This window comes from Saccostrea echinata, unplaced genomic scaffold (genome assembly GCF_033153115.1).
Source record: "Saccostrea echinata isolate AGI-Se365-2 ecotype Australia unplaced genomic scaffold, CSIRO_AGI_Sech_v1 ptg000030l, whole genome shotgun sequence".
In the NCBI taxonomy this organism is placed as follows: Eukaryota; Metazoa; Mollusca; class Bivalvia; order Ostreida; family Ostreidae; genus Saccostrea; species Saccostrea echinata.
Genome location: NW_026889779.1, coordinates 9,892,796 through 9,919,321, shown reverse-complemented (window position 1 = coordinate 9,919,321; position 26,526 = coordinate 9,892,796). Strand labels below are relative to the sequence as shown.

Here is a 26,526-nt window from a genome sequence, read left to right as displayed (position 1 = left end):
CTGCCGCACACAATTAGACCTGCAAAACACTGCAGTGAAGAACTCCTACAAAATACAAGATGATTGTGTTCTGATGCACTGTAAAACAGCGACACTATCAGTTTTCTAGCTTGTTGCATTTCCAATGCATTAATAAAACATAACTCAAAATAAAATGTTGCATTTCTGAAATTATTTTTGCAATACTGATCGAGTTTCAGTATGAAAATTTAGACAGAGAAGTAGAATATGACTCAATTGACATCTGCAGAATTAATAAATGTGTAATATGTCACAATGGTTATGAATTCATATTTTTTTGATTTGTTTTCAGAAGGAAGCTCCCTTATTGAAAGAAGTTGAGCAGGAGAGAATGTTAAGGCATGAAGCGGAAAAAAGGCTGAAAGATATGACCACCGAGAGTGAGAATTGTCAAACTCGACTCCAGTCCTTACAAGGCGAGTTCAAAAAGTGAGTATTCATGTAGGGGAGGAAAGTGAGAACAGTCAGTGAGTCTAAAGTCATTTCAGAGCAAGTTCAAAAGGAAGTACTAGTATTTATAATAGGTTCAAAAGCCGGATTGTCTCAAGTCATTATAGAGCAAGTTCATAACAAAATGGAAAAACTTATAAAGGGTTCAAAAGTCAGATTGTCTCAAGTCATTACAGGGCAAGTTTAAAAGAAAAAAGAAGTACTTGTTTTGGATTTGAGCTTGTGAACTGTCAAGCTTGTTTCATGTCTCAAGAAGGCAAATTGAAACTCATGTAAAACTGCAGGTTTGTTTCTGTCCCTATAGAGATGAGATCAGAGACCAAAAACACAAGTAGAAATTGAAAGTGAGAACTTAAGTCATTGTAGGTAGAGATGAGCAAGTAAATATTTCTGCAAGGCCAAAGTCAGTACCAATACCAATTTAATATATATATTCAAAATTCCAAGGCAAAGTGACAAATATTTTAGCTGAGCACACAAGTGACAACATGCTGTTAAGGAAAAAGTAGGAACTTTTTAGCAGAGGTTCAAAAAAACATTAGAGACTTGGTTCACATCAGGTGATACAGTTCATAATTTGCCGTACACAACAATATTGTGTGTCTCCATATCCTGTTATGTATTTGTTGTTGACTTGCAGATTAAAATATATTCTCAGTTTTTCCTGTCACTGTTATAGAACATGTAGATATTATCCTTTAGATCAATGTCGACTACTGCCTTTATAGATTACAATAAATTGAATTACAGTGGCACTACGAGAAAAACTGTAGTTATCTGCACGCAAAACATATTATCCCAAATTAAGATTATTACAAGGAATGTTGGCAGATTGACCAATACTGTGTGATATATAACGACAGAAAATCAACAATTTATTTCCAAGTCCTTGAAAGCTGAATCTAATTGTAAGATAGAGTTGGTGGATAAATAGATTTGATGGATAGGAGAAATCTGAATGAATGACCATATCCCTTTCTTTCAGGGCTATAGAATTCCTGCCCTATTTGAGAGGGAGGAAAAATGGTTTGTGTCAAGTTTGTAAGGCTCCATGGAGGCGGACTTGTATTTTTCCCTGTGGAAGTTTGTGGCCATTATCTTGTTTCCAGTGATGATCACTCAGTGTGTAGTATATACAAAGAATACTTTCAGGATGATCTAGTGTTTGTTTAATGATGCAGCTTTTACTTATTTATAGCTCTTGGCTTGGTCAAGAGAATTTTTATTACTGGATGTGGAATCTGAGAGGTTTTGGGGTGATAATATTTTGTATATCGTTTGGCTACTTTATTTCCCTCGAAGGAGCAGAATGACCTTTTTATATGTAAACTGAACTGTTTTTATCACCAAGGCCAAAGAAAAAAAATTGGCATGGAATGTTTACGTTTTTGTGTATGATGTAATGATATGTGTTTCTGTTAAGAACATTCACAGCTTACATAATTGGCTGGTTACCTTGTCTTTACCTTATCAGGGGGTGATATCTAATGCACTATATCTATAGAATCTACCCTGAGGCCAGTAGATTGTTTGAACCAAATACACCTAAAAAATGGAACTTTTGCCAAATGATTTGTTCAGTTCATGCATGTTCTTCAATGTTCTCTAAAGCAGTAACATGTAAAGGTCCAGTTTTACATTGTTTGAATACATATTGTCCTTAATTCTTCTGTTTTCATAATGAATACGTTAGCTGCAGTAAACATAATCAATTATCGGGGTTAATATTTTGATGTAAACAAATCTACTGCTTTAATCTCATTGGTATCTCTCTGTAGAATCTGAGCTAACAAAGCCAATACATTTTATTGTGTTTTGTTTGAAGTCCATGTTATGGTAGAGAACATCTAGGTGCCTAGAGTGGAATATCCTTGGCAATTGTCAACAATGAAGAGCTTATGATTTACAAGTATCTAGTTTCAAGCCTGTCCTAGTTTCAATGTTTTTTTTTTCTCTCTCTATACATGCATGGATTTTAATCAGAGAGACATATCATCCAATTATTAAGAAATTTCTTAATAATAAAAACCTGCTCCAACCACCTGGAAATGTTTTACACCTTTGTTAACAGTGTGATATATGTGTCACGTAATTTATAATTTGTGATGGATGTTAACGTTGAAGACATGTCGAGGAGTTCAGACGAAAGGTAAATCGCCTTTGATCATAAAATTATTAAAGTTTGATTCATGTTGACACGAACCTTTTCAATCCGATGTGTTTGCTGCATGTTTATATTTAATTAAAGCAGTTGGAAATGTAATTGAAAAGGCATGAATTTGGAGTAAGCACAAGAGGATTACTTAGTTTTTTTGAAATGAGTCAGTTTGGGTTGCATCTTGCAGGGAATCACTAGTTTTATCTGCTGCCTTGATATCATGTTGTTAGTTCTATGTATGGACTCAATCTGTCCCTCAATAGAGGATCTATCCAAGGTTCAAGTGGAAAAATCATAAAACATTTTATCAATAAATTCTGTAAAGAAAAGTGTATTTACATCACGACTTCACTCTGTAAGAAGTAAAACAGTGAGGGGAGGATTCGATGAAGACTTACAGATTACGCATCCCCTAATGTTGGGTATATATATAAACCGCATGGAAGGAAGATAATGTATTATGAAGAAGGAACTCATTTTCAGATGTTTTCTATTTTGTGTTTAAAATTTGGATTGCAAATTAAGTCTTTTCAATGTCAAGTGTGCCAGTAGGATGTTTTGATTGTGTAGGTGACTGATTGTCAACGGGGACAATTTTTAAAAAAAACATTTATGTGTTACCAGTCTCGGTAGGAGTTTTGTGACATGTGCTTTAATTTACACTGTGTGGCACCTATACTTATCTGGCCGTGGAAAGTAGATACGATAGTATAGGAGTGTTGTATCGAAAAAATACAAGTAGTGAATGGAACCTTTAAGTGGCATTGTATAAGGATTGGAGAACTGCACTTCCAGTTATAGCTATAATGAAGTCCTTATGTCAACAGATATTTATATTATTAAACTGAATGGGAATATTCTGAGACTTTTTGATAACAGAGACATTATCCAGGATTAGAAATTCACAGGTGTGTTTTCTGCCAATTGTTCTGGTGTCCCAGATGGTACTTCAAAGTTTGGCATACATTACTTTAAGGGTTTGATAGGTGTAATCTTGTTTTCATTTCTTACAATGGGACTTGACCGCTTGACCACCCGAAAGCATAGACAAAATTATTAATTATATGATCCTCGGACTGGAACTAAGAGTTCTAATCTTTTAAAGAAATTTTTAAATACTGAGTGTATTCATCTTGTAGACATGTGTAAACAGTTTAATAGCTGTCTGATATATATCTGCACTGACTTTTGATTTATCAGTTTGTGGGAGTATTCCTTGACAGGTTTGGTACATTTACTGGTTTGATAAATTTATATGTTTTTTTCCTGAGATCTACCCACAAGCTCTGCTATTGTTAATTCATTATTGTGCAGAGAATTGAACATTTACTAGTGACATTGAAAGGGTGTAAGTTTGAAAGCAATGCTTGGAATTTATCCTAATTTATTTTCATAGATCTTTGTTCACTGTGGTCTATTAGATTGAAGCTGTGAGACACTAGAGACAGTGTTTTACTGGTGAAGATGTAAATATAATGGGGATCAGCGTAAGAGTGTTCACTGCATGGGGCACTTCCTGACAAAGAAATCCTCTGTTGAATCCCCCAATTCTCCATCAGGAATGGCTGACATGGTTTAATTTCTTTGTTTCAGGATGGAGGAAATGGTCAAAAGTATGATGCAGTATAAGACCAAGATAGAGCAGATGAAGCAGGAGAAGTCAAGCCTGTCCATCACGTATGAGGTAATTGTCCTGTAGAATTTTAAAACACAGGTGCGATACAATTGATACGGAAAAAAACAGATGGCATTGGTAATCTTATCTTTGGTATCTCTTGATTTATTTCTACAGAGCAACCTACAGAAGTATAGGAATTACATTAGTAACCTAGAGAGAGAGAATATGATGCTTCTGAATGATGTCAAGAGATTTGAGACCCAGGTGAGATGTATTTTACACCTGTTTGATAAGAAGTCATAGGAAATATTTTATGTTTGTCAGCTTTTTTTCGGATCTTTTGTTAGTAAGGCTTTCTAGAACTGTGGCCTCAGGAGTCGTGACTTTGCGACTTGTGATCTTGCAGTTTTAAGGAATTCATTTGATTGCTTAATGGTTGGTTTTTCTGTATAGAAAAATCAAAGACTCTTTAATGTCCCTCTGAATTATGTGCCATTTTTTCCAAAATGTCAGCGTAAAGCTGACATATCAAACATAATCATTTTCAATATATTGCGAGCAGGGCACTTTGGCATGCCTCTTGGCATCAAGTGTTTGATTAAAGAATTGACTAGGGGTAAACGTGAAATTTCAGCATGGCTTTAAATTTTTAGTTCAGGTATTGCCTGCATGCATGCATATATTTTGCAAAACCTTATTTATAGATTTCATTTAAGATAGACCTACTTGAACGGAAACATCAGCAAAGCCTTCAAGCGCATTCAGTTACAATTCAACAAATATAGTTGGATTTTTCACTCGATAAGAGAGGAAATCTGTTATTTTATAGCCTTTTTTGTTTAAATAAGTTTTATTATTGTGAGAATTTTTTCTTCAAGGCACGGACATGTTATTTAATCTTTATAATGGATTGTTTGCTGATGTAGCATGTTGATTTTTATTTCTCTCATTTTTTAACCACAGATGGATGGTAAAACAGACGAGCGATCCAAACTTTTGTTGGAGAGGTTGAAGATGTTGGAGGCGGAGAATTCCTCTTTAGTTCTGGAAAATGAACAACAGCGGCAACAGTACGAGAAATGTCTGGACGAAATCGCCAACCAAGTGGTCCAAGCTTTGCTAGCTCAGAAGGTAATAACTTCATAGTATCCCTCAAGTGCTTCTGGAGTCTTAACTTATCAATGAAATAGGAAGCAGGAAATGTTGATTAAATCCCATGTCTCGGAAAAAGGGAGGCAGTTGCATATGCAGACTGCATTTAAAAGGAACTAGATAAGATAAAGATTCTAAACTCAGAGATAGGCATGGCATTTTGGAGCTTCTCCTTCTGACTATGAAGTTTAATTGAAGTTTTTTTATCATCAATAAATTTCTAGTTAATTATCTTGCTTAGTTTTAATGATTTGTTTATTTGTTGACAGACCTTGAGAGAGGAATGTGTAAAACTTCAGAAAAAAGTGAACGAGTTAGAAAATCAAAACATGGAGCTAAGCCATGTGTTTCAACAGAAGAGTTATTCATCTCAAGCCCTCATCAAGGTATTAAAATGCTTGTTTACTTGCTACCTAACCATGTAATTTACTTAAAAACAAGGGATTGGTTTAGTTCTCCTCCCAAACCCACATCCAGGAGCGTTCATTAAGATAAAACAAATTGTGTCAAATTTCTCATATTTATAGTTACTGTAGGGGGAAAATAAGACACACTGTAATATTTGCTGTATTTGCACTCTCAGAAAGGCACAAAAGCATGAAAGAATAAAGAATTAATAATTTTTATTTTAAAAGTTTAATCAATTTTAAGGCATAATTTATGTTTGGGTAAATTCAGACAATTGCAGTAAAGTGGTAAAGGAAAAATAAATGAAGTATTTCCACTTCTTTAACCCCCTGTGCAGTATCCTAACTCTCTTGCATGATGTTTTTGCATTTGTTTTCAGTCGTCCAGTCAGAGCATGTCTACTTCCACATTGTGTGATCAACAAAGTAGTTCCAACAGTGTCACCAGTCTTCCTGCTCAAATCTCTACCGCCATTTCTCTCACACAAACTATGGTAAGCTCAAATCTCTATCACCATTTCACACACACAAACTATAGTAAGCTCAAACTTCTACCACTTTTTCACTCACCCAAACTTTTGTAAGCTCAAATCTCTAATGCTGTCTCACTCACACAAACTATGGTTGATATCTCTATTGCTATCTTACTCTCACAAACTATGGTAAGCTCAAATCTCTAATGCTGTCTCACTGACACAAACTGTCAGTGGTTGATATCTCTATTGATATCTTACTCTCACAAACTATGGTAAGCTCAAATCTCTAATGCTGTCTCACTGACACAAACTGTGGTTGATATCTCTATTGATATCTTACTCTCACAAACTGTGGTTGATATCTCTATTGATATCTTACTCTCACAAACTATGGTAAGCTCAAATCTCTAATGCTGTCTCACTGACACAAACTATGGTTGATATCTCTATTGATATCTTACTCTCACAAACTATGGTAAGCTCAAATCTCTAATGCTGTCTCACTGACACAAACTGTGGTTGATATCTCTATTGATATCGTACTCTCACAAACTATGGGAAGCTCAAATCTCTAATGCTGTCTCACTGACACAAACTATGGTTGATATCTCTATTGATATCTTACTCTCACAAACTATGGTAAGCTCAAATCTCTAATGCTGTCTCACTGACACAAACTGTGGTTGATATCTCTATTGATATCATACTCTCACAAAGTATGGGAAGCTCAAATCTCTAATGCTGTCTCACTGACACAAATTGTGGTTGATATCTCAATTGCTATCTCTCTCACACAAACTATGGTAAGCTCAAATCTCTAATGCTGTCTCAGTGACATAAACTGTGGTTGATATCTCAATTGCTATCTTACACTCACAAACTATGGTAAGCTCAAAGTCTAATGCTGTCTCACTGACACAAACTGTGGTTGATATCTCTATTGCTATCTTACTCTCACAAACTATGGTAAGCTCAAATCTCTATTGCTATCTCAATCACTCACACAAACTATGGTAATATCAAATCTCTACCACCATCTCACTCAAATTATGGTAAGTTCAGATCTCTACTGCTATCTCACTCAAACGAACTATGGTTAGCTCAAATCTCTACCACCATCTGGCTCACGCTAATGCTATCTTACTCCCACAATCTATGGTAAGCTCAAATCTCTATTGCCATCTCAATCGCACAAACTATGGTAAGCTCAAGTCACTACAGCCAAATTGCAATCTCACTCGCACAAACTATGATTGGCATAAATCACCACAGCTATTTTACACAAACAATGGTAATCTTAATTCTCCACCATTAACTCACTAACTACACTATATCTTATACAAGCCATGGTAAGCTCAAATCTCTACTCCCATCTCTCACTCACACATACTATTGTAAGCTAAGTACATTCACTGATACCCCCCCTTGATTGCACCAAGTTTGCTGCTTCCATTACTGTGCTCCTTTATACACCTTCAGATATGTCGTTATGCTCTGCTAATGATAAAAATTTACTGACGCCTCTATCGGAGGTATATCTAATCTAAGAAATCAGGAAGGCATTTTAAGAGAGATGAGACACACATGAAGCATAAGGCTGTTTTTATACTCTTCAATTTTTTTCCCTAAATCATTATTGATAAATGTGTTTCAGCACTATATCAGTTTGTATCATAATCTTTATCATTAGACTACACATTTTTTGGGGCTTTCATTCACTATTGCTATCTGTTTTAAAGTGTGGAGAAAAGTTTGAGAACTGTAATAGAGAGCAAAGTGTTCTTTTTATATATAGATATAATACAGAAGTTTTCACAGCTTTGTGTAGTGGTTTTGATAAGACATTCAGTAGTGATTTAGTTTCGTATGATAGCACTTGAGTGACACTTGAATTTTACTTTTTCAGCACCTGTCGCCAATGTCACAATATATTTTACAAAATACGGTGGCACAGAAATGTCTTCAGCACTTCATTCCTGAAAGCACAGAGTCTCTTCAAAGCATTTCATCAGACTTTGTACGTATCACTGCAGTGGATAGATAAATTCATCAGTATTATGAAATACTTTGGACAGGAGAGCTCTAATAGTAAAAAAATAGATTCAATCATTACATACTGTAACTCAAGGATATGAGTTAGTAACCTTACAAACACCAAATGCTGTTAAAAGTTTTAAGCAAGAAAGATTCATATATGTTTAAAAGTTTATTTTAATTCTCAAATTTAATGGTTTATTGCCTTTTTTTAGCCAATAGAAGAAGAGCGACCAAGATCTGTATCTACCTCAAGCTGTGTGCCATCTTCTCACTGTGAGGATGCTGGGCCTCACACAAAAATAGAAACAGAATTCCCTGCCACACCCTCTAGTCCCAAGGTCAAACACATAAGTATTGCTGAGCGAGTCCGCACCAAAAGAAGCTCATCTGTGTCATCTCTACAAGGGCCAGTCAAACCTACCAGAATCAATTCTACAAATGTTCTGCCTAAAACAAGGCTGTCTCAGCCAGTGCAATCAAAGAGTATTACAGATGTTCATAATTCTCGAGTGATGTCCATTTCTGCCGATCAGTTGGATGTAAGTTCCAAAAAGAGTGTGTCCCAGCCTGATAATATGAACAGAGTGAACAAACAAACGCTGTCTACCAGGTCTGTCAAAGTACAATCAAGTATCTCCTCAGGAAAAACAGTCCAGAACAAAACAAGTATTCCAGTAAAACATGCTTCAAAATCACAACCATCTCTACCTCAAAGCTCTAAGGCTGTTGTGAAACCGCTAGCAAAACAGGAAAGAACTTTGAAAGATTTAGGAACGGTACCAAAAACTTCTTCCTCAGAAGCATTGGGACACTCAAAAACTCCCAGCATATCCAGTGCAATCAAAGCAGCATCAATGCGTCAAGCTTGTTCAGGACAGTTAGATAAGTCCAGTACAGATAAAAAGATAGATGCCATTATGGAAAATCTAGGGCATCCTGCAAGTGCTTCATTACTTCCTAAGGCTCAGTACTTTTACGAATATAGTGATGAAGACAGTGACTTTAACCGTCCAGTGTCGGCAGACTTTAGCACGACATCCACAGTGTCTTTGAACGAACTCTTGGAGGACGAGGACACTGACACACTGCTGGATGAGGAATTTACTGCTGAAGCTTTTGCTTTCTTTGATTCTCCTTCTTTTGTGAATAAACAATCATTTGAGGACTCAAAGAGTCTTTCATCTAAAGAGATTCAAATGAGAAAAGAGAAGTCTTCCAGTTTAGGAAGCAAGCCAGATATTGTAAAAGATACTCTAAACTGTGTTGCAGCCAAAAGTCCACTCATGAGTCGCAGAAGATCTATGCAACATCCCAGCAAACGCAAACATCAAACTCAAAGGCCAAACTCACTTGTCTTAGCACCCAAAGAAAAACAGTTCATGTATCATGGATATAGTTCATCTAGTCTTAGTAGTACGGAGAGTGATGAAACCTGGTCTCCAAAAATGGAACGTAAAAACAGACCACATCACAAACCTAAACGAAAAAGTAGTTCCTCTTCTAATCGTTCTTCATATCATTCCTCATCTGTCTCAGATAAACAATCATTAAAATCATCTCAAGAACTAACTCCGATCGCCACCGAAGTGCCAAAACTGCCAAAAACCAACTCAGTGTCTTCAGAAATGTTGCAGAAATCAGAAGTGATTAGTGCTTACCATGCAACAGATAGTACTGAAAGTTTAAATTCAAATTCTCTTTCTAGAAAAGGACCACCACCTCCTGTACCTAAGAAACCAGGTACAAGTAAAAAGTCACCAGGGATAAGAATGGGTTTACAATCTCCAGGTTTTAGACAAAATAAACCAGCAGTGGTTCCAGTATCATCAAAGGATAACATGACTATGCTACCTAAACCACATGAATTTAAAACAGACTATAATTCTACTGAATCACTACAACAACATCATGTTATAAGTACTCCAGAAATATCCAAACTCAATCCTAAATTTGTGCCTTCATCCGACTCTAGTTTTGAGAGCAATAAAGGTGACAGGGTGGAGCGATCAGGGAGTAAAGATGATGGGTATTCCACTATGTCCAGTGATATTCAACCTGAACTACAGGAAAAATACAATGATAGTGCACAAATAAATGTTGACTCAATAGACCGAAAAGACACAGTTGTCAAGGATAAAAGTCCTGTTACACCTACTGAGAGCAATAAATCCCACAAGTCCAGTACTGGAAGTGAAGGGGACTCTATGATTGGACATGCCAGTGGGAGTGATGAGGTCACATCCTCCAGTGTTTCATCCCCTCACTTCTCTAGTACCCCCTCCCCACAATCTCCTGCTTATGGTTCACTTGGACGAGTGAGAGCTATGAGGTTAATGTTTGAGGCAGAATGTCAGAAAACTAGTGACAGTAAAAATTCTCGCTTTCCCCTCAGGAAATCCCCGTCAGTAGACAGTACACTCAGTTCTAAGTGTTCTCACCCAGAGGTTAATCTGAAGAGGTACTCCCTCGGGGATGAAAGTGCATTATTTAACAATACTCAATCAAAGCAAGACGAAGATAGTCAAAAGGTGGAAGTCAAGGTGGATGTTCCACCAACACCGCCACCAAAGACCTTTGTTTCAGAAGTCAAGTTTGAACCTGTTGTCCTTCCACCTAAGCCTATACTCAAACCAGTCATACCTGAAACCCCACCAAGTTTTCAACCTCTTCATTTGAGTGAAGAGAATTTCTTGTCTGATATTCCAGAGGAGAAAGATGAGTGTGAAATGTCGACAGCTTCAAGTGTGAATCGATTAGACTGTAGCTTCAAATATCATCAGCCACATGTCAAACATCTTGAGTATTTACACATGTTTAAAGGGAGAAAGCATAAAACCATGTGGTCCTCTCTTCAAGGTCTTTCAAGAGCCTTGTCTGATTCAGATTTGCACAAGTGTGAAAGTTCTGCCTCTGATAATGACTTGGATGAAATTTTAAATAGTGGCAAGGGAGGTAACCTCTCCTTAGAACGTTCCACTTCTCTCAATGATCTGAGGAAGACAAAGATTAAACACTCAGTCAAAGTCACTCCACCCTTGAGCAGACATGGTCAAAGGATGGTGATAGATGAGGTCAAGGTTATTGGACAGGTGCAAGAAATAATCAAAGCCCACATTTATCATCAGGTAAATGCATTTATTCAAGGATGTGTTCAAATATATTTTTTTCTTCTCATTTGTTCTCAAGTTAAAACTGTCTCATATTAATAATTCCACTTTTTTATGATTTTAGTTGTCTATGGAGAGTGAATCAGAGGATGACTATCAGAGCCTCAGCTATACCCAGATCTTGGCCAATAAACAGAAAAAGGAGAATAGGTACCAACATCTTTTGAGTCAGATGCCCCCTTATACAGATCTCTCTCAAATACCTAGCCTAGGTACTGACAAGCTTCAGAAACTGTCTGCTGCTCAGTACAGTGAAAGCTTGGTTGTGGAACAGAGGTTTGTAAGGCAAGGGACACCATCCAGTGACAGTTCTTGCCAGGAGGTGGATTCTAAATTTCGCAGTGACTATTACAGCTTGTGCATGGTTGGCTCAAAGGGAAGCTTATTTAATGGGAGCAGTGATGGTGATCATGAGCAGTTTAAACCAGAGCAAGCTCCACAGCACACTTGTAAAGAAACCAATGACAAGAAAAACTGCCAGGCATGCGTCAGTGCAAGGAACACTCAGGAATTTGATGAGATTTCACGTCAGCTTGCAAGTCTTTCAAAAACCGTTAATGCCTTACACAAAAGTCTAACTAGTCTGAATAGCCATGATTCAGACACGGAATCAAATGAAGAACAAGTCCAACTTTTCCCAACGACAGCGGAGAATTTCCGAGACAATGATGGCTACCAGTGGGTGGAAGATGAGTTCTACCTGACTCCCTGTGGAGGAGAAATTATCATGGGTGAATCTCCTTTCTCAGAAACAGGGGCATGTGCAGACTGGGTCAATGAATACATGGATGACACTTCATGTAATGACGAATTTGAATACTATGGGAATTTACCACCTTCTAATCCAAATGGAAAGTATGATTTCAAGTCCTTGTGTGAATCCATCATGGAGGATGACATAAACCCAGTCACCAGTGCAGGAAATGGGGAGGGAAGAATTTCAGAGGAGAGAATTCCTATCAAAATAGTGGAAAAACCTACCCAGAGGGTGGAAAACAAAAAGCCAAAGGTATTGTTCTTCATTTTCATATTTACCTGAAACTTGGACTAATTCTTCTCTAAGCATTATATATTTAAATAAAGTGTTTTATATGAATTTAAATTTGATTATTACTTAAATTTATAGCTTGGATCATCAAGTCTGGATGCCATGGTTCATTTAAGTGGAGAGAGCATGGAGAGCTTAGATGACAATATTGGAGTTGATCATGTCATGTGCTCAAGGCTTATTGGGCGTGGAGGTAAATAAATGTTGAGATCATACACTAGCTCATAGATTATATAATTTGGAAAATAAAATCAGGATGTAAATAAATATTTCTCTTTTTTTCTGCTTTAATAGAAAAAGGCAATGGAGCTGTAAGATGTATGCCAGTAACAAGACCAGCTGTAGATCTTTCTCAATATTTTTCGCATTTTGGAGAAAGAGAGCAGGAAGCTGTGGCTGCCTTTGATTTTTTACATGACATGTCTCCATCCCCTGATGGTCTTCAAAACAAAATACAAGTAAAGGTAGCCAAAGAGGGGAAAGAGCTAAACAAAGGAGAAACCAGTAGTAGTGAGGGGAGAAAAGATAAAGAAGTACAGAAAACTTGCAAGGTAACTGAAAAAGCTTCTGAAAAACAAAAACCTGTGCCTGTAAAAGAAAATGGTACTGTGAAACAGATACCCACAGGATCTCCAAAAGCTATCAGCCAAAAGACAGAAGATGGGTCCTCAAAGAAAGACACTCCTCCATCAAAGGCAGTTTCTAACAAATCAAAGACACAGCCTAAAGTAACTCCCCAGCCTGGGAGGTTCCGAATGTTCAGAAAACAGTCTCAGGGAACTGAGGACAATGAGAAGAAACAGGCTCAGGGATTGGACAGTACTAACTCAACCTCGACCAATGAAAAAAGTGCTAACAAAAACAAGGAGGACAAGAAATTACTGTCCAGACTGCCTAGGAAGTTAATTCCAACTAAAAGCAAAACAACTAAGCCTAAAGTGGAATCCAAAATTCCAAAGGCCACTACGAAATAAGTACATGTACATGATATTCTTTTGTACAACTGTAAATATTATTTATTTCATTTGTCATTTTTTGAAGAGTTTTTGGGCACATTGCATTATTTTGGCCCATTTTATACAAGCAATTTTAAATGATGTCTTTTTATAACCATGTTTGTACATTTTATAAAAGATACATGTAGTGAGATGTGTATGTTTCATTCAAATATTTAAGAAGAAATTCAGAGAATTACTTCTCTATTTATAGAAAAGATGACATAAAAATCTCCCCCTCTCATTTGCTGTCTCACATATATGCAGACTGAAATAATGCAAGGTGATAAAAATTAATGCTGTATCTGTATCACTTGATAATTTTAGTGGAAATCATGTTTTATTTATTTAGATATTTATAATGGTGCTATTTATTTTACAAAGAGTAAAAGTGGTTGAGGATTACATTGAAAATAGAAAAAAAAAATACTGTAGAAGCACAATTTTTCGTTGGGATAAAATTTCATTGATTTGTCAGCTAAAAAGGTTTCGTGGGCATTTAATTTCGTTGCTTTGAAAGAAACCCTATTCAATTTATAGTCATATGAAAATTTCATGTGGGATTTAATTTTGTTGATAATTGTTAACAACGAAATAAAGGAAATTTAATCCCCCGCGAATATTTCTGCTTTTATAGTATGTATTTAAAAAACATCAGCAGCACAAAAGAAAAAAAAGGATAAATGTCATGTGTAAAGATGATTAATGTTTGGAAAAAAAAGAAATATTTCTCAGTTTTTGTTTTCTTTTTTGAATGTATTCTGCATGTGGCAATAATTATATCATTTGTTTTTAAGTGACTCATAGACAAAGGACAAAAGAATCATTTTGGTATCAAATTTAGTAAACAGAGCATGGCTCAGGTGATACAAGAAGGCCAGAATATTTCACAGTATTGTCTCATTTTCATGATAACTCAAACTGGAATAAACTGGTAAAAACTGTATAATTTTGTGATTTATTATGATTTGATATAATGCAACTGCATGTGGTCTGACTTGATATGAACAAGGTAGTTTGCTTTAATAATTATGCTAGAAGGAAGCATTTTTATGCTTATGACTTATGCAAACAAGAGGCCCATGGACCACATCACTCACCTGAGCACATTGGCTAAGAAAAAGCACAAATCAGGTCACTAATAAGAAGTTTACGGGGGGGGGGGGGGGGGGCTTGAATTTTATACTACCTGAAAATGCTTTTTATATCAATATAACAAATGGCTTTGTTATTCTTAAGCAGAAAAGTTTTAAAGATTTTTCCCTACATATTCGTACGTAAAACTTTGATCCACCATTGTGACCCAACCCTACCCCCGGGGGACATGATTTGAACAAACTTGAATCTACACAACATGAGGATGCTTCCATTTCAAAATGACTAATCATGGCTCTGCTATTTTCGATAAGAAGATTTTTAAAGATTTTTTCCTGTATATTCTTATGCAAAACTTTGATCCCCCATTGTGGTCACACCCTACCCTAGGGGGTATGAACTTGAATCTACACAACATGAGGATGCTTCCATATATATATGACTAATCATGGCTTTTCTGTTCTTGAGGAGAAGATTTTTTCCTATATATTACCATGTAAAACTTTGATCCCCCATTGTGGCCCCACCCTACGCCAAGGGTGTTATGATTTGAACAAACTTGAATCTACACAACTTGAGGATGCTTCATATCTATATGACTAAACATGGCTTTGTTGTTCTTCAGAAGAAGATTTTCAAGTTTATGTAAAACTTTGACCCCCCCCCCCTCCATTGTGGCCATTCTCTACCCCGGATGTCATGATTTGAACAAACTTGAATCTACACAACTTAAGGATGCTTCATATCAATATAAATAAACATGGCTTTGTTGTTCTTCAGAAGAAGATTTTTAAAGATTTTTTCCTACATATTCCTATGTAAAACTTTGATCCCCCATAGTGACCCCACCCTACCCCCGGGGGTCATGATTTGAGCAAAAGTAAATCTACACTACCTGAAAATGCTTTCATATCAATATGACTAAACAGGGCTTTGTTGTTCTTAAAAAGAAGATTTTTAAAGATGTTTTCCTATTTATTCCTATGTAAAAATTTGATTCCCCATTGTGACCCCACCCTAACCCTGAGGGTCATGATTTGAACAAACTTGAATCTACACAATGTAAAAAAGGTTTCCTATAAGTTTCACCTTTTTTGGCCCAGTGGTTCTTTAGAAGAAGATTTTTAAAATATGCCACCAAATTTTCACTATTTCCTAATTATCTCCCCTTGAATGAGGATGTGGCCCTTCATTTGAATAGACTTGGATCCCTTTCACCCAAGGATGCTTTGTGGCAAGTTTGGTTAAAATTGGCCCAGAGGTTCTGGAGAAGAGGACGAAAATGTGAAAAGTTTACAGACGGTCTGACAGACAGACAGACGAACTACAGACAAAATGTGATCTAAAAATTGAATATGATGAAAATGTTTCAGTTTTCATAAGGTGTTTCGAGAGCAAAGTATTTGAATGTATTCATGTTAAATGAAACTTTTGAATCTCTTACATATTGTAAGTTTTTGGTTAATGTTGCTATCTTGAGGAAAAACATGAAATTCAAGACTGGCAACTTTACATTTATAGGACATTTTACTACAGATAGAATAAGAAAAATTGGGATTAAATGCTACATTGCAGTGTAACCATGGAAACAACGTGCTACTAGTGGTTTAAGGTGATTTTTTTTTTTTTTTTTTTTTTTTTTTTTTTTTGATGCTTTAAGAATTTAGTTACCTGTTAATCAAGAAACATTATTTGACTCACCTTGAATTTCATTTATCTGATAGAACTAAAGTTGAAAATCATATATTGATAAAGTTTGATGAAGAAAATAGAAATGTTGCTATGGTTACCAAGATAGAAAATTGCTGGATTTTGTTAACTTTATAGCAATATTAAACCCTATATGGTAGCTTCTTTAATCCAGTTAGAGATTATGTGATAGTTAAAATTGAAGGTCATGTTAGTTGTTTTGAATATCAATCATAAAAGTTTTGGGAATCTACATACGAGGGTTCGTATCCAAGGAAACAGATTTATTTTTCATTTATTTATACATATTTTCTATAATATCCAAAGCATTGCTCTATTTAATGAATTGAATTTGAATTATGAAAATTAGGACTACATCAATGCATTTAAAAATTGATCACCAGTTATTTTTAAAAAGACAGGATCATATATAGAAATATTTCCATTTCTATTCTTTTTCTCTGTGGTAACTCTTTGAAAGTTAGTTGAGTTGATTTCTTGATGTAAATTTCGCCAAGCAATAGGCCAGGAGCTAAGGAGGCCTAATATATGCATGTAAATCTCGTGCGTTTGTCTTTGTGTCTTACGCTGAGGAGGCCTAATATGCATGCAAATCTCGTGCGGCTGTGTTTGTGTTTGATCACTGGGCGGGGACTATTGAAATTGACATGTGAGGCCTTCACAATGAAATGGAAATACAAGGAATCATTTATGTTATACTGACTCTCCATATATTCTTCCATATTGCATGGTTGAACACTTCCACTTCAACCTTTAGTTTGATCAATGATTGTCAATCAGAATGCACATTTTCTTGCACTTTTTAAAAAATGCACATGCACATCCGGCGTAATATTCAGTTAAAAAAAACGGCACATAAACATAGGATCAGTGAGAGGGTAAAAATGCATGCACACAGAAACTCCAAATTTATTTTTATAAAAAAGGTAACTTGAAAAATATGCATTGCGTAAAGATTTTTGCAACTTGTTGAAAACAAGTCCAAAGATAATTTGTCTTTTAAAATCAAGCACCAATTTGTACACTATATTTTTATGCAAAATTAAACATGGACTTGGAAGGTCCTATAGGAGCTTGCTGGTACTGTCCGACTGCTGCTAGGACCACTGGATCTTCCTTCACTGATAGATGCCTAGAATAATCAAAGTTCTTATTTTTACCTCCATTAGCCTATGTGAGAACATTTTTTTTTTTGCTAAAAGAATATGTGAGAATATTTGAATTTTTTTTACACATATAATTAGCTGCATATATAAACAATCTTTCAGACAGGGCTACTCCCTTATGAAATAAGACGAGGTCCTGTCAGAAAAATGACTTCTCTCTGAACAAACGATTTGTTTTCTTTTATTGCCATCCTATAAAATGGTTATTCTAAGAGAGCTTACCACCGACGTAGAAGACTAGCTGTGGCAACAACGGTAGCCGCAGCCGCTAGTGTTCCCAGCACAGCACCTGCTGCAATGGCCGCTGTGTTACCTAAAAAAATGAACGTCCATGGTTATTACTGTTATAATTTTGTGTTAAATATGATGACATTTTTTAAGGGAATGCACACTTACTTGATGATCCACTTCCAGAAGAGGAGGAATATGCACTGTTACCTGGGGAAACAGTAAGGTAGGCATTAAGGACTGTTAGTATTACACAATATACATTTGACTCTTTTTCTTCAAAAATACATTGTAAGCTAATATATACTGACAAATGAATATATAAATCAAGATTTTCAACCTCCAATAAATAGCTACAATTGTGAAAACCGTTGTTTGTGAGTTTTTATACCTGTATGTTGTGTTTGTACTGTTGTTGATGTCCCTGTTTCTGTTGTTTGTATTGTTGAAGTGGTATCTCTTTCTGTTGTTGTATCAGCAACTGTTGTTGTACCTGTTGTATCAGCTATTGTTGTTGTACCTGTTGTATCAGCTATTGTTGTGGTTGATGCTGTAGATGTAACTGTGGTTTGTACTGTTGTTGTAATGGAGGGGTCTGGAGTTGTGGTTGGTGGGGTAGGGCAATCAGCGAGTAATGAAGGGGTCACTGTACTGTCTGGAATTTAAACAATATCGAAGTCAGCCTTATACTACTGCATAGTTAAATCACTGAAGTTATGGCAAAATCGTAACGCTTATTTCTCTTTATCTAATACTCGTCGCATTCAAGTTTTCTTTAATCTTCTTAACTTTATAAGTCAATGTTATTTTTTAATTAACAGGTAGCAAAAGTCGTTTATTGATATACCAAGTTTGGGAACTAAAGCTGGAACTAGATTACACAGATAGACAAAGGTATCAATATAGTGGACATAGTAAGAATCAGGGTCGTTGGCAATTCCCCTCAATTCTTCATTTGACCTTGACACCGTTGACCCAATTCCTATTGCGAACACTTCTGCTCCTTCCGTGCGTAGGTTATCTGCAGCTGTTATTGTTCGACTTCCGTTATTAGACAGTCCATCTGTTAGAATCACAACCGTTCTATTGGCTCCACTTCTTCCTCCTTTTGCAGACGTGAACGAATATTCCCTGACGTAGTCAATTGCGTCATAAGTATAGGTTCTCCCTGTGGTCCTTGTGCCACGTAAGTTCTTTATGGCATTCAATAGATCTGATTTTGCAGTATGATCATTGAGATCGAATTCTTCTGTATAAGAAGAGGAAAACACCACTATACTGACTTGCATATCGGATGATCCGATTGCCAAGTACTCTGTGACGTTATACACAAAATCTACAGACTCATCAAAATCTGTCTCCTTTACACTCCCAGATTTGTCCATAATGTATACCACATCTGTTAAAAAAAAAAATTATGTGAGAGTAATGAAATTTATTTTATTCTGTGTCAGTGCTAATGGACCATGAGAGCCCAGTCTGATTAAAACCAGCCCCTTCTCCTTTTGTCGTCATACAGGAGAAGGGAATCTGGTTTTTTGTTCTTCCTTTCCTGTCATATATAGTCCTACTGGACACACCATAACTGGTGATGTAAATAGCATAAAATATAGAATAAAATGAAAATGACGACCTCAAAGCAATGTTTTTAAACAAGAATGGGAAAGGCTACATTAACAATATTTTGGTTCCAGCTGACAAAGCTTCTTACAATATAGTCTGTGTTTGTAAGGCTCATTACATGTATTACAACTGCATATTTGTAAGAACTTCAACTGCACATTTCATAATCCAACTTATACTCACATTCCCTTTCAAAAGATGAATTCTTTAAAATCACCTAAGTTTCAGTTTAAAATCCTTTTAACATTCCAGTCAATGAAAGTGAATTTTAATCACCGTGCCTATACTGGATTAAAAAAAAATAATGAAAATCCTTACAAAGAAATATATATTGCAGGGTTCAGTAATGTTTCACCAAGCCTCAGTTTTTACTCCTCACATAAAATCTTAACTGTCGTGAAGGAGAAACTTCAGACGTACTGTGCTAAAACTTATTCAGAAAGTGTTAATGAAGTATGGATTCTCAAAAACTCAAAGAACTTTCAAAAAATTTAAAATCATAGGATTTTTTTCCAAAGAAACAATGACATCAAAACGTGTGACTTTTTCTCCATTCCTTATGGTATAATCTAAACCAGACCCTCGTAGTTGAGGGTAACATTGAAGCCTCAGTTGACAATGGTTTTCTTGGAGTGAAACAATTTCATCGTTATACCTTTAAAAATAGTTTCCTTTATAAATTTATACTAAAAACGTAACACATTTCCAATGTTTTACTGAGTGGTCCCAAAAAAAAAAATCGATGTTAGACCGCAGAGTGAGATATTGGACCTGTCGATGAGATATTGGACCAGTAACGTCATACTATGGGCGGGATCAGCTATATCTTATTTGCATTCGTTGGTGTTCGACAGCTACGGAATTTGCCTAGTTGAAACCGCCGTGTTACGTCATGGAAGCCAGCACAAGATATGTCAAAATACGTAAAAGGTGAAACAAAACATTTATTGACTGGATTCTCGGGTAAAATGCTTTTTGCCGACCTTTGCCTTCGGCCTTACGCCTCAGGCAAACAGTTTGGTTCTTGGGTCCGACAAAACGCATGTTGTCCTCGAAACCAGTCAATAAATGTATGTTACTCTCAGCTACATGCAATTTTTATTATTTTATACTGAATGTTTTATGCAAATACAACAATTTGTTATACCTTTAAAAATTTGTTCCTATATAAATCAATACTAATAAATGTATAATATTGAACCTTGCGCGCTTAAGGTTCATCGATTCTATGCTATAATTGTTCTTATTTTATTTGTTAAACACATTTCTTTTGGAAAATCATTAGAGTTAAAGCAGGATTTTATATGAGTGAGAAGAGGGTTTATAAACCTTAAAATATAGTTTTTACCCTGTCCGTGCGTCTGTGTCTCTGTTTGTTTGTCCACAAAAACTTTAACCTTGCCCATAACTTGTGATTGGTTGGAGCTATGGTTTTCATGTTTAACGTGTATTCCTTTTGACAAGTCCTTTCTTTGGGTACCAACATATTTAATCTCTTGACCTTGACTTTGGAGTTTGACCCACTTTTGCAAAATATTACCAAACTTTAACCTTGGCCATAACATTTGAACAGTTTGTGCTAGGGCTTTCATACTTCACATGTGTATTCCTTATGAGAAGACATTTCCTTGGGTATAAACATTTTTGACCGCAGAGTTTGACCTACTTTTATTGAAAATTCTTTATTCTTGTCCATAACTTTTGAACGGTTAGTACTAGGGCTTTTATATTTCACAGGTGTATTCCTTATGACAAGACCTTGCGTTAGGTACCAACAGTTTTGATCTTTTATCCTTGACCTTTGAGTTTGACCTACCTCTGAAAAACTTTAACCTTTTCCATAACTTTTGAATGGTTGGTGATAGGGATTCCATCGTTCACATGTGTATTTCTAATGATAAGACCTTCCCTTGGGCACCATTGATTTTGACCATTAAGGAAGCTCTAAACACTAACATAAAATGTTTTTTGGACTTTGAGAAAATTTTATCACATAAAGATGAACATATTGAATTTTTCTACTTCATTTTCAATATAGGGTACCTGCCATATTTCTCCACAACAAAAAATGTTCAAAGACAATGAAGTATTATTGAACTGAAATCACCTCTGTTTACTTAAGTTTGGAAAGTACTTGAAAATAATGTTTTCAATTACTTTATCTTGGTCTAATATACTATTAAGAATGCTTTAATCTATTTTAAATTGTGTCATTTAATGTAGAGTTCCATGTATTCCATTTTACATCAAAGAGCAGATCACTCTAAGCGCAAAAAACACTACCATGGAATTTGAACTCTTTAGTGAGCAGTGTTTAGAGCTTCCTTAACCTTGACGTTTGACTTCCTTTTGAAAAAAAAAACTTTAACCTTGGCCATAACTTTTGATTAGTTTGTGCTAGGGCTTTCATATTTCACAGGTATATCCCTTGACCCTTTCTTGGGATACCAACATTTTTGATCTCTTGACCTTGGATCGAGTTAAACCTACACCATAAGCTGCCATTCGGGCATCAGTGTGTTTCACAAACGCTTCTCAAAAGTGTTAAGTATTTCAATCCAAAATTCAAACTTTTTATATCTTAAATGCAAAAATATTCCTGGCTTACCGTTAGGGAAATTAAATTTTTAAGAGAGACAAATATTTTTGTATTATTCATTTTGCTATGTCGATAATGCAATGGTCTTAATACTCCGACTCGAAACTAGAATCGATCATATTAGATTCCATGGTCATTATTTCATTGTCAGATCTGCAAGGGTTGTGTGCACAGGTGCTTGTGGACAGGAACCCCCCCCCCCCTCCCGAATATTTTATAATACCGCGGGTATGATTTTTTAATAAAACATTAATTCTATGTTATTTTTCTTTAGATTTTTCATATGGAATACATTGTAAATGTGTACTAGAAGATTAATTTATGGAAAAAGACGAATGAAAATATCCTTGGACCCAGGGTGTATATTGGGGGGGGGGGGAGAGAGAGAGTCCTGTCCACAAGCAGCTGTGGTTGTGTGCAATTTAAAACAAAAACGTTACATTTACAAGAATTAATTTTACCTTTTTATACAGGAAAAAAAATTCTTTGAAATCCATGCAATTTATTTTGAGCACCTATACAACTGAAAGTTTTGTCTTGAAATTTGTAAATGAGTGAAGCGACATTGAGATTTCCAGTGGAATAAGTTTTTAAACATTGCATTATGTTCCTGTGACAACTCTTCATATATGTTGTCAAATATTTATAAAACTATACATGTTAAGTCTTAGAATCGAAATCGATTTTTAAGTTATAAATACGATGCTACGAGCGTAAATTTGTAAGCGACACGAAAAATTGTTATTTGGTCACGTTTTTGTAGAATGACTGCAAAAAGATGCCTATGCATGCAATCTATATTCTAATCCAGATAATCGGGTGGTATTAGGTGCATATACTTTCAAATGCATGTACTTGCAATTTGTTTGCCAAAAACTGACTCAATGTATAGAATTAATCGATTTTACGTTTGTTAACAGAATACATTAGAAATTGATTGTTTCCATAACCTTCATTACACCATTCTGCGATCCTTATAGCCTTTATTACTTTAAATGACCTTAAACTAAATTTTAAAAATGTAACTGTCGTAAAATGATTATTGCTACATGTACTGCCGTTTTTAAGTTCCAAGTAAAATAAATTAGGAACAATCGTTACAGCCATTTTTAATTTTAATTTAAAAATTATTTGTTTAGTGTTATTCGGTCTCAAAATGTATCCCTTTTCAGATAAAAAGGGGGAAAGATAAAAATCATTGAGTCAAACTTTGAAAGATGTACATATACCATGATTATGAAGTTGTATGACTTAAATGCATCTCCGATTTTTTTCTTCTAGATGAAAATAAAATTTTCCAGATGAACTTGTTAATTATCAAGATATTTACACATATATGTATTTTTAATCGTGCACAATTTTTTTTAGTTAATTCTATAATTAAAATAATGCAATGATATTTTGTATAACATCATTAAGATCATCCTCCTACTCGATCCACCAGAACCTCTTTGTTCCATGTGGTACAAAAGTTCTCAGATGAAAAGGAAATTTTTCTTTCAACTTTAAGTATGAAACAAACTAGTGTACATGTTAATGAGAAGAATTTACCAGAGTAAGTGACCCCCCCCCCCCACACTTTCTGTTATTATTGTAAAACATAATATCAAACAATCAATGTACTATCAATATTTATCAACAGTTAAAATGTTCAAATTAAGAAATTAACTTGCCTTTGAAGATGGCTGAAACACACACCAAATTAACAAAATAAAATAGTATCCAATTGGTCTCCATTTCACATAGTATTATACGGATGTCATCTTTTCTCTTTTCAAAAAAAACTAAACTTCTAGCAACTGTATACTCTTTTCAAATTGCAAAAGGAAGTTTGTCTTACGTGTTTGTCAGCATGGATATTTATAACCAAAGAATGTATTTCAAACACATGTACGCTCTTCCTAAACCGATTATGGAGAGTGTTGTTCCTCAACGCGAAGTTTCTTTAAAATATCCTTTAAATTCCCCTATTGTTACATTTCTATTGGTGTAAAAGTGATTCATGTCAATATTTTGATTAATAGTTAGGCATGGATCATAATACATTATTATTTTTTTAACTGAAGAAAATTGGCTTTCTTAGAACACTTACAAGGAAAATGAATTAAGCATAAATTTAAAGTTTAACTTAATAAAATAATTTGAAATGAACCCTCTAAAAATATGCAAACTACTTTTGGTAAGTGTCATGCAATGGAGCGTTTTTTCTGATTGTTATGTAGTCTATGCGTTAGGGTAACACCTACACGGCGGTAAGGGGGATGGCTTCACAGTTTTGGAGTAGGGATATAACGCTGTGACATTGCACACATTGAATACCTATTAATATACATGAAATGTGAACATAAAGAACAGTGCTCATTCTCAAAAGTCAATTTAAACAATACAATTTATGAGCAGAGCCAACACGGACTTCTGAAAACAGAGGTGGGATCAGCTGTCATAGAGGAGTACGCATTCTCTGCCCACCGGTCACACCCGCCATGTGTTCCTTGTCATGATCGGGTGAACGGAAAATCCGTAGACAATTGAGGGTGAAAATAATTGCAGTAACATTTTGTATGAAAAACGTCAGTGAATATTCAACCCAAAGATTGTTCTTGCAAACAAAGTCATTGTGTCGACCAAAGAATTTGCGAAATGTTGACTTTAAACAAGATTATTGATGTTCTTGTATTATCAACGTATTTGTCAATTGTCTGTCTTCGTTTTAGCAATTGTTCTTACGTAGAACAAGTATCAGAAAACAAAACAAAACATTTACATGTAATTTTGACCCATTTATTGAAAAGATTCTGAGTTGTTTTTGCGTTTTCAATATCTCTTTGGTCAGTGATGCTGACCTTTGATATGTGACCTCGAGTCAAGTTCATAACATGTTTATAGGCTACTAAAGCTTGAAGCCATTCCAGTGAAGATTCAAGACAGAAAGACACAAACCTCCATCTATAACAAAACCAATATGAGAAGGGGTATAAAATGCCTCTTAAAGCTCTAACTTATCTTTAGTCCATAAGAGTGCCGTTAATTATTCATAAAAAGGGATACTTTTATATAAACTTTTATTGAAAGTAAATAAACCAGAGTTTTCCCTCTCAGAAGGAGTATATTTCACCTCGTACAGATAGCAAACAGCAGTGTTTTTCCTGATACTATTTCCAAAACAAATATGTAGATTTAAAGAAAAGTTTAGTTGAAGGCGTCGGAAATTGGTTAATGTTAATGAATAATTTTTTTTCTGTTTGACAAAATCTTAAAAGACCAATGTGCACACAATAGGGGTGGGTGGGTGACAGTACATATTGTCGTTTTGTACATATTGTCGTCGGCGACAATATGCTCCTATCCTCACTGCACACATTGTCGTCCATTGACATATATTGTCGCCGGCTGAAAACTTATACATGTACATATTGTCGCTTGCGACATTATGTGCCTACCCTCGGTGCACATATTGTCGCCCTACAATTAGGGTTGATTGAGGATTTTTTTGTACTTTTGTGAATTAACTTGGTGTGTAAGTCTGTAGGCTATTTCATGCAGCGCGATTGTGACGGTACATATTGTCGTCCTGCACGGCGACAATGTGTACGTACCCTTACTGCACACATTGTCGTCCATCGGTACATATTGTCGAAGGCTGTACATTTTGTCGATCGCGACTATATGTCCCTACCCTCACTGCACATATTGTCGCCCCTCTGTCGGCGACAATATATACAGGGCGACAATATGTACCGTCACATGGGTCAACCAACTGCTCCATCTTCTAAACTGTAATATTCAAATAAGTATCCTCGTAGGTTGAGAGAGTCAATTTTCAAAAAAGAATATGACTTTTTCTTCCCCTTTAACCACAGTTCTTTGTAGAAATACGAGCTAGGGGGCAAAGATCGTGGTAGACGATTCTAAACAACCTCGTCAGTTTCACGCCAAAGAAATCGAGGTATTCAGAGAATTAAGGAACCAAAGAACGAAGAAACCACGTTTAACCTCTCTACCCTTTCATAGCCATATCTTATTCATCATTTATTTCTATAAATTTTTGAAAGAAGTTCTATAAAAATGTTTGAGACAAGAAAGAGCTACATTCGAGAGGGAATATCTTTTTGTGTATGCTAATTGATTTTGCAAAAAAAAATGCTTTTCAAGATGCAAAATGAATTAAATATTTTATTTTTTATGGTTGACCATTTACTGTCGATTAAAGACATCGTGACTTCCTCTTTCAGAGACAAACTTCTATGTGTTCAAAAACTTCAGAATTTTACTGATTTTTCGTCTTACAAGGGTACTTTGGTCCTATTTCCTATTGTTAAGACAGAATTTAAACAAATATTTCTTTAAAAACAGACCAAAGGACATACACGTGTTTAACATTGATTCATGTTTATTTCTAGACAATAAGTAATTTATATCATTAAAAGTTTTATATTCATATTCAATCATATTACATAGTTCGAAAATTGTTTCTGAAGAGAGAGAGAGAGAGAGAGAAACTAGTTTTATAAATACTACTTCTTTTACCTTTTTTCATACCAGATGAAGGGTACCAGCTTGTCCCCAATAGAACTGT

General features: G+C 35.4%; 2 protein-coding genes across 9 annotated transcripts in view; one reads left to right on the top strand and one right to left on the bottom strand.

Annotated features, from left to right (window-relative positions):
- The window catches only part of LOC133197251 (uncharacterized), a 46,984-nt gene extending 32,506 nt beyond the window's left edge, over positions 1-14,478 (top strand). For 5 of the 8 annotated variants that reach the window (XM_061333198.1, XM_061333200.1, XM_061333197.1 and 2 more), the window contains 11 exons: positions 314-450; positions 4,223-4,313; positions 4,422-4,511; positions 5,211-5,378; positions 5,669-5,785; positions 6,187-6,300; positions 8,189-8,299; positions 8,532-11,444; positions 11,551-12,495; positions 12,613-12,727; positions 12,829-14,478. In XM_061333198.1, the coding sequence (XP_061189182.1) occupies positions 314-450; positions 4,223-4,313; positions 4,422-4,511; positions 5,211-5,378; positions 5,669-5,785; positions 6,187-6,300; positions 8,189-8,299; positions 8,532-11,444; positions 11,551-12,495; positions 12,613-12,727; positions 12,829-13,508 (5,481 nt within the window). In that variant the 3' untranslated portion in view covers positions 13,509-14,478. Of the gene's footprint in view, positions 1-313; positions 451-2,155; positions 2,621-3,310; positions 3,538-3,677; positions 3,853-4,222; positions 4,314-4,421; positions 4,512-5,210; positions 5,379-5,668; positions 5,786-6,186; positions 6,301-8,188; positions 8,300-8,531; positions 11,445-11,550; positions 12,496-12,612; positions 12,728-12,828 lie in introns of those variants that run through there. The other 3 variants (XM_061333203.1, XM_061333204.1, XM_061333205.1) reach the window with 3 other exon arrangements.
- Positions 14,479-17,270: 2,792 nt separating this feature from the next.
- LOC133196310 (collagen alpha-1(XIV) chain-like) lies at positions 17,271-19,124 on the bottom strand. Its single transcript, XM_061332219.1, has 5 exons — positions 18,576-19,124; positions 18,120-18,383; positions 17,897-17,938; positions 17,723-17,813; positions 17,271-17,466 (listed from the first exon to the last, which is right to left on the bottom strand). The coding sequence occupies exons 1-5, from the start codon at positions 19,111-19,113 to the stop codon at positions 17,367-17,369; spliced, it is 1,035 nt and encodes a 344-aa protein (XP_061188203.1). The 5' UTR covers positions 19,114-19,124; the 3' UTR covers positions 17,271-17,366.
- Between the last annotated feature and the right edge of the window lie 7,402 nt (positions 19,125-26,526).

Excerpts from the sequence above, each read along its gene's own strand:
- LOC133196310 (XM_061332219.1), bottom strand. The coding sequence starts at position 19,113 with ATGGACAAATCTGGGAGTGTAAAGGAGACAGATTTTGATGAGTCTGTA. Across the intron at positions 18,384-18,575 it reads AGCTTTAGTTCCCAAACTTG|ACAGTACAGTGACCCCTTCA; the intron begins GTATATCAATAA and ends TTTAAATTCCAG. Across the intron at positions 17,467-17,722 it reads GCTAGTCTTCTACGTCGGTG|GCATCTATCAGTGAAGGAAG; the intron begins GTAAGCTCTCTT and ends TGATTATTCTAG.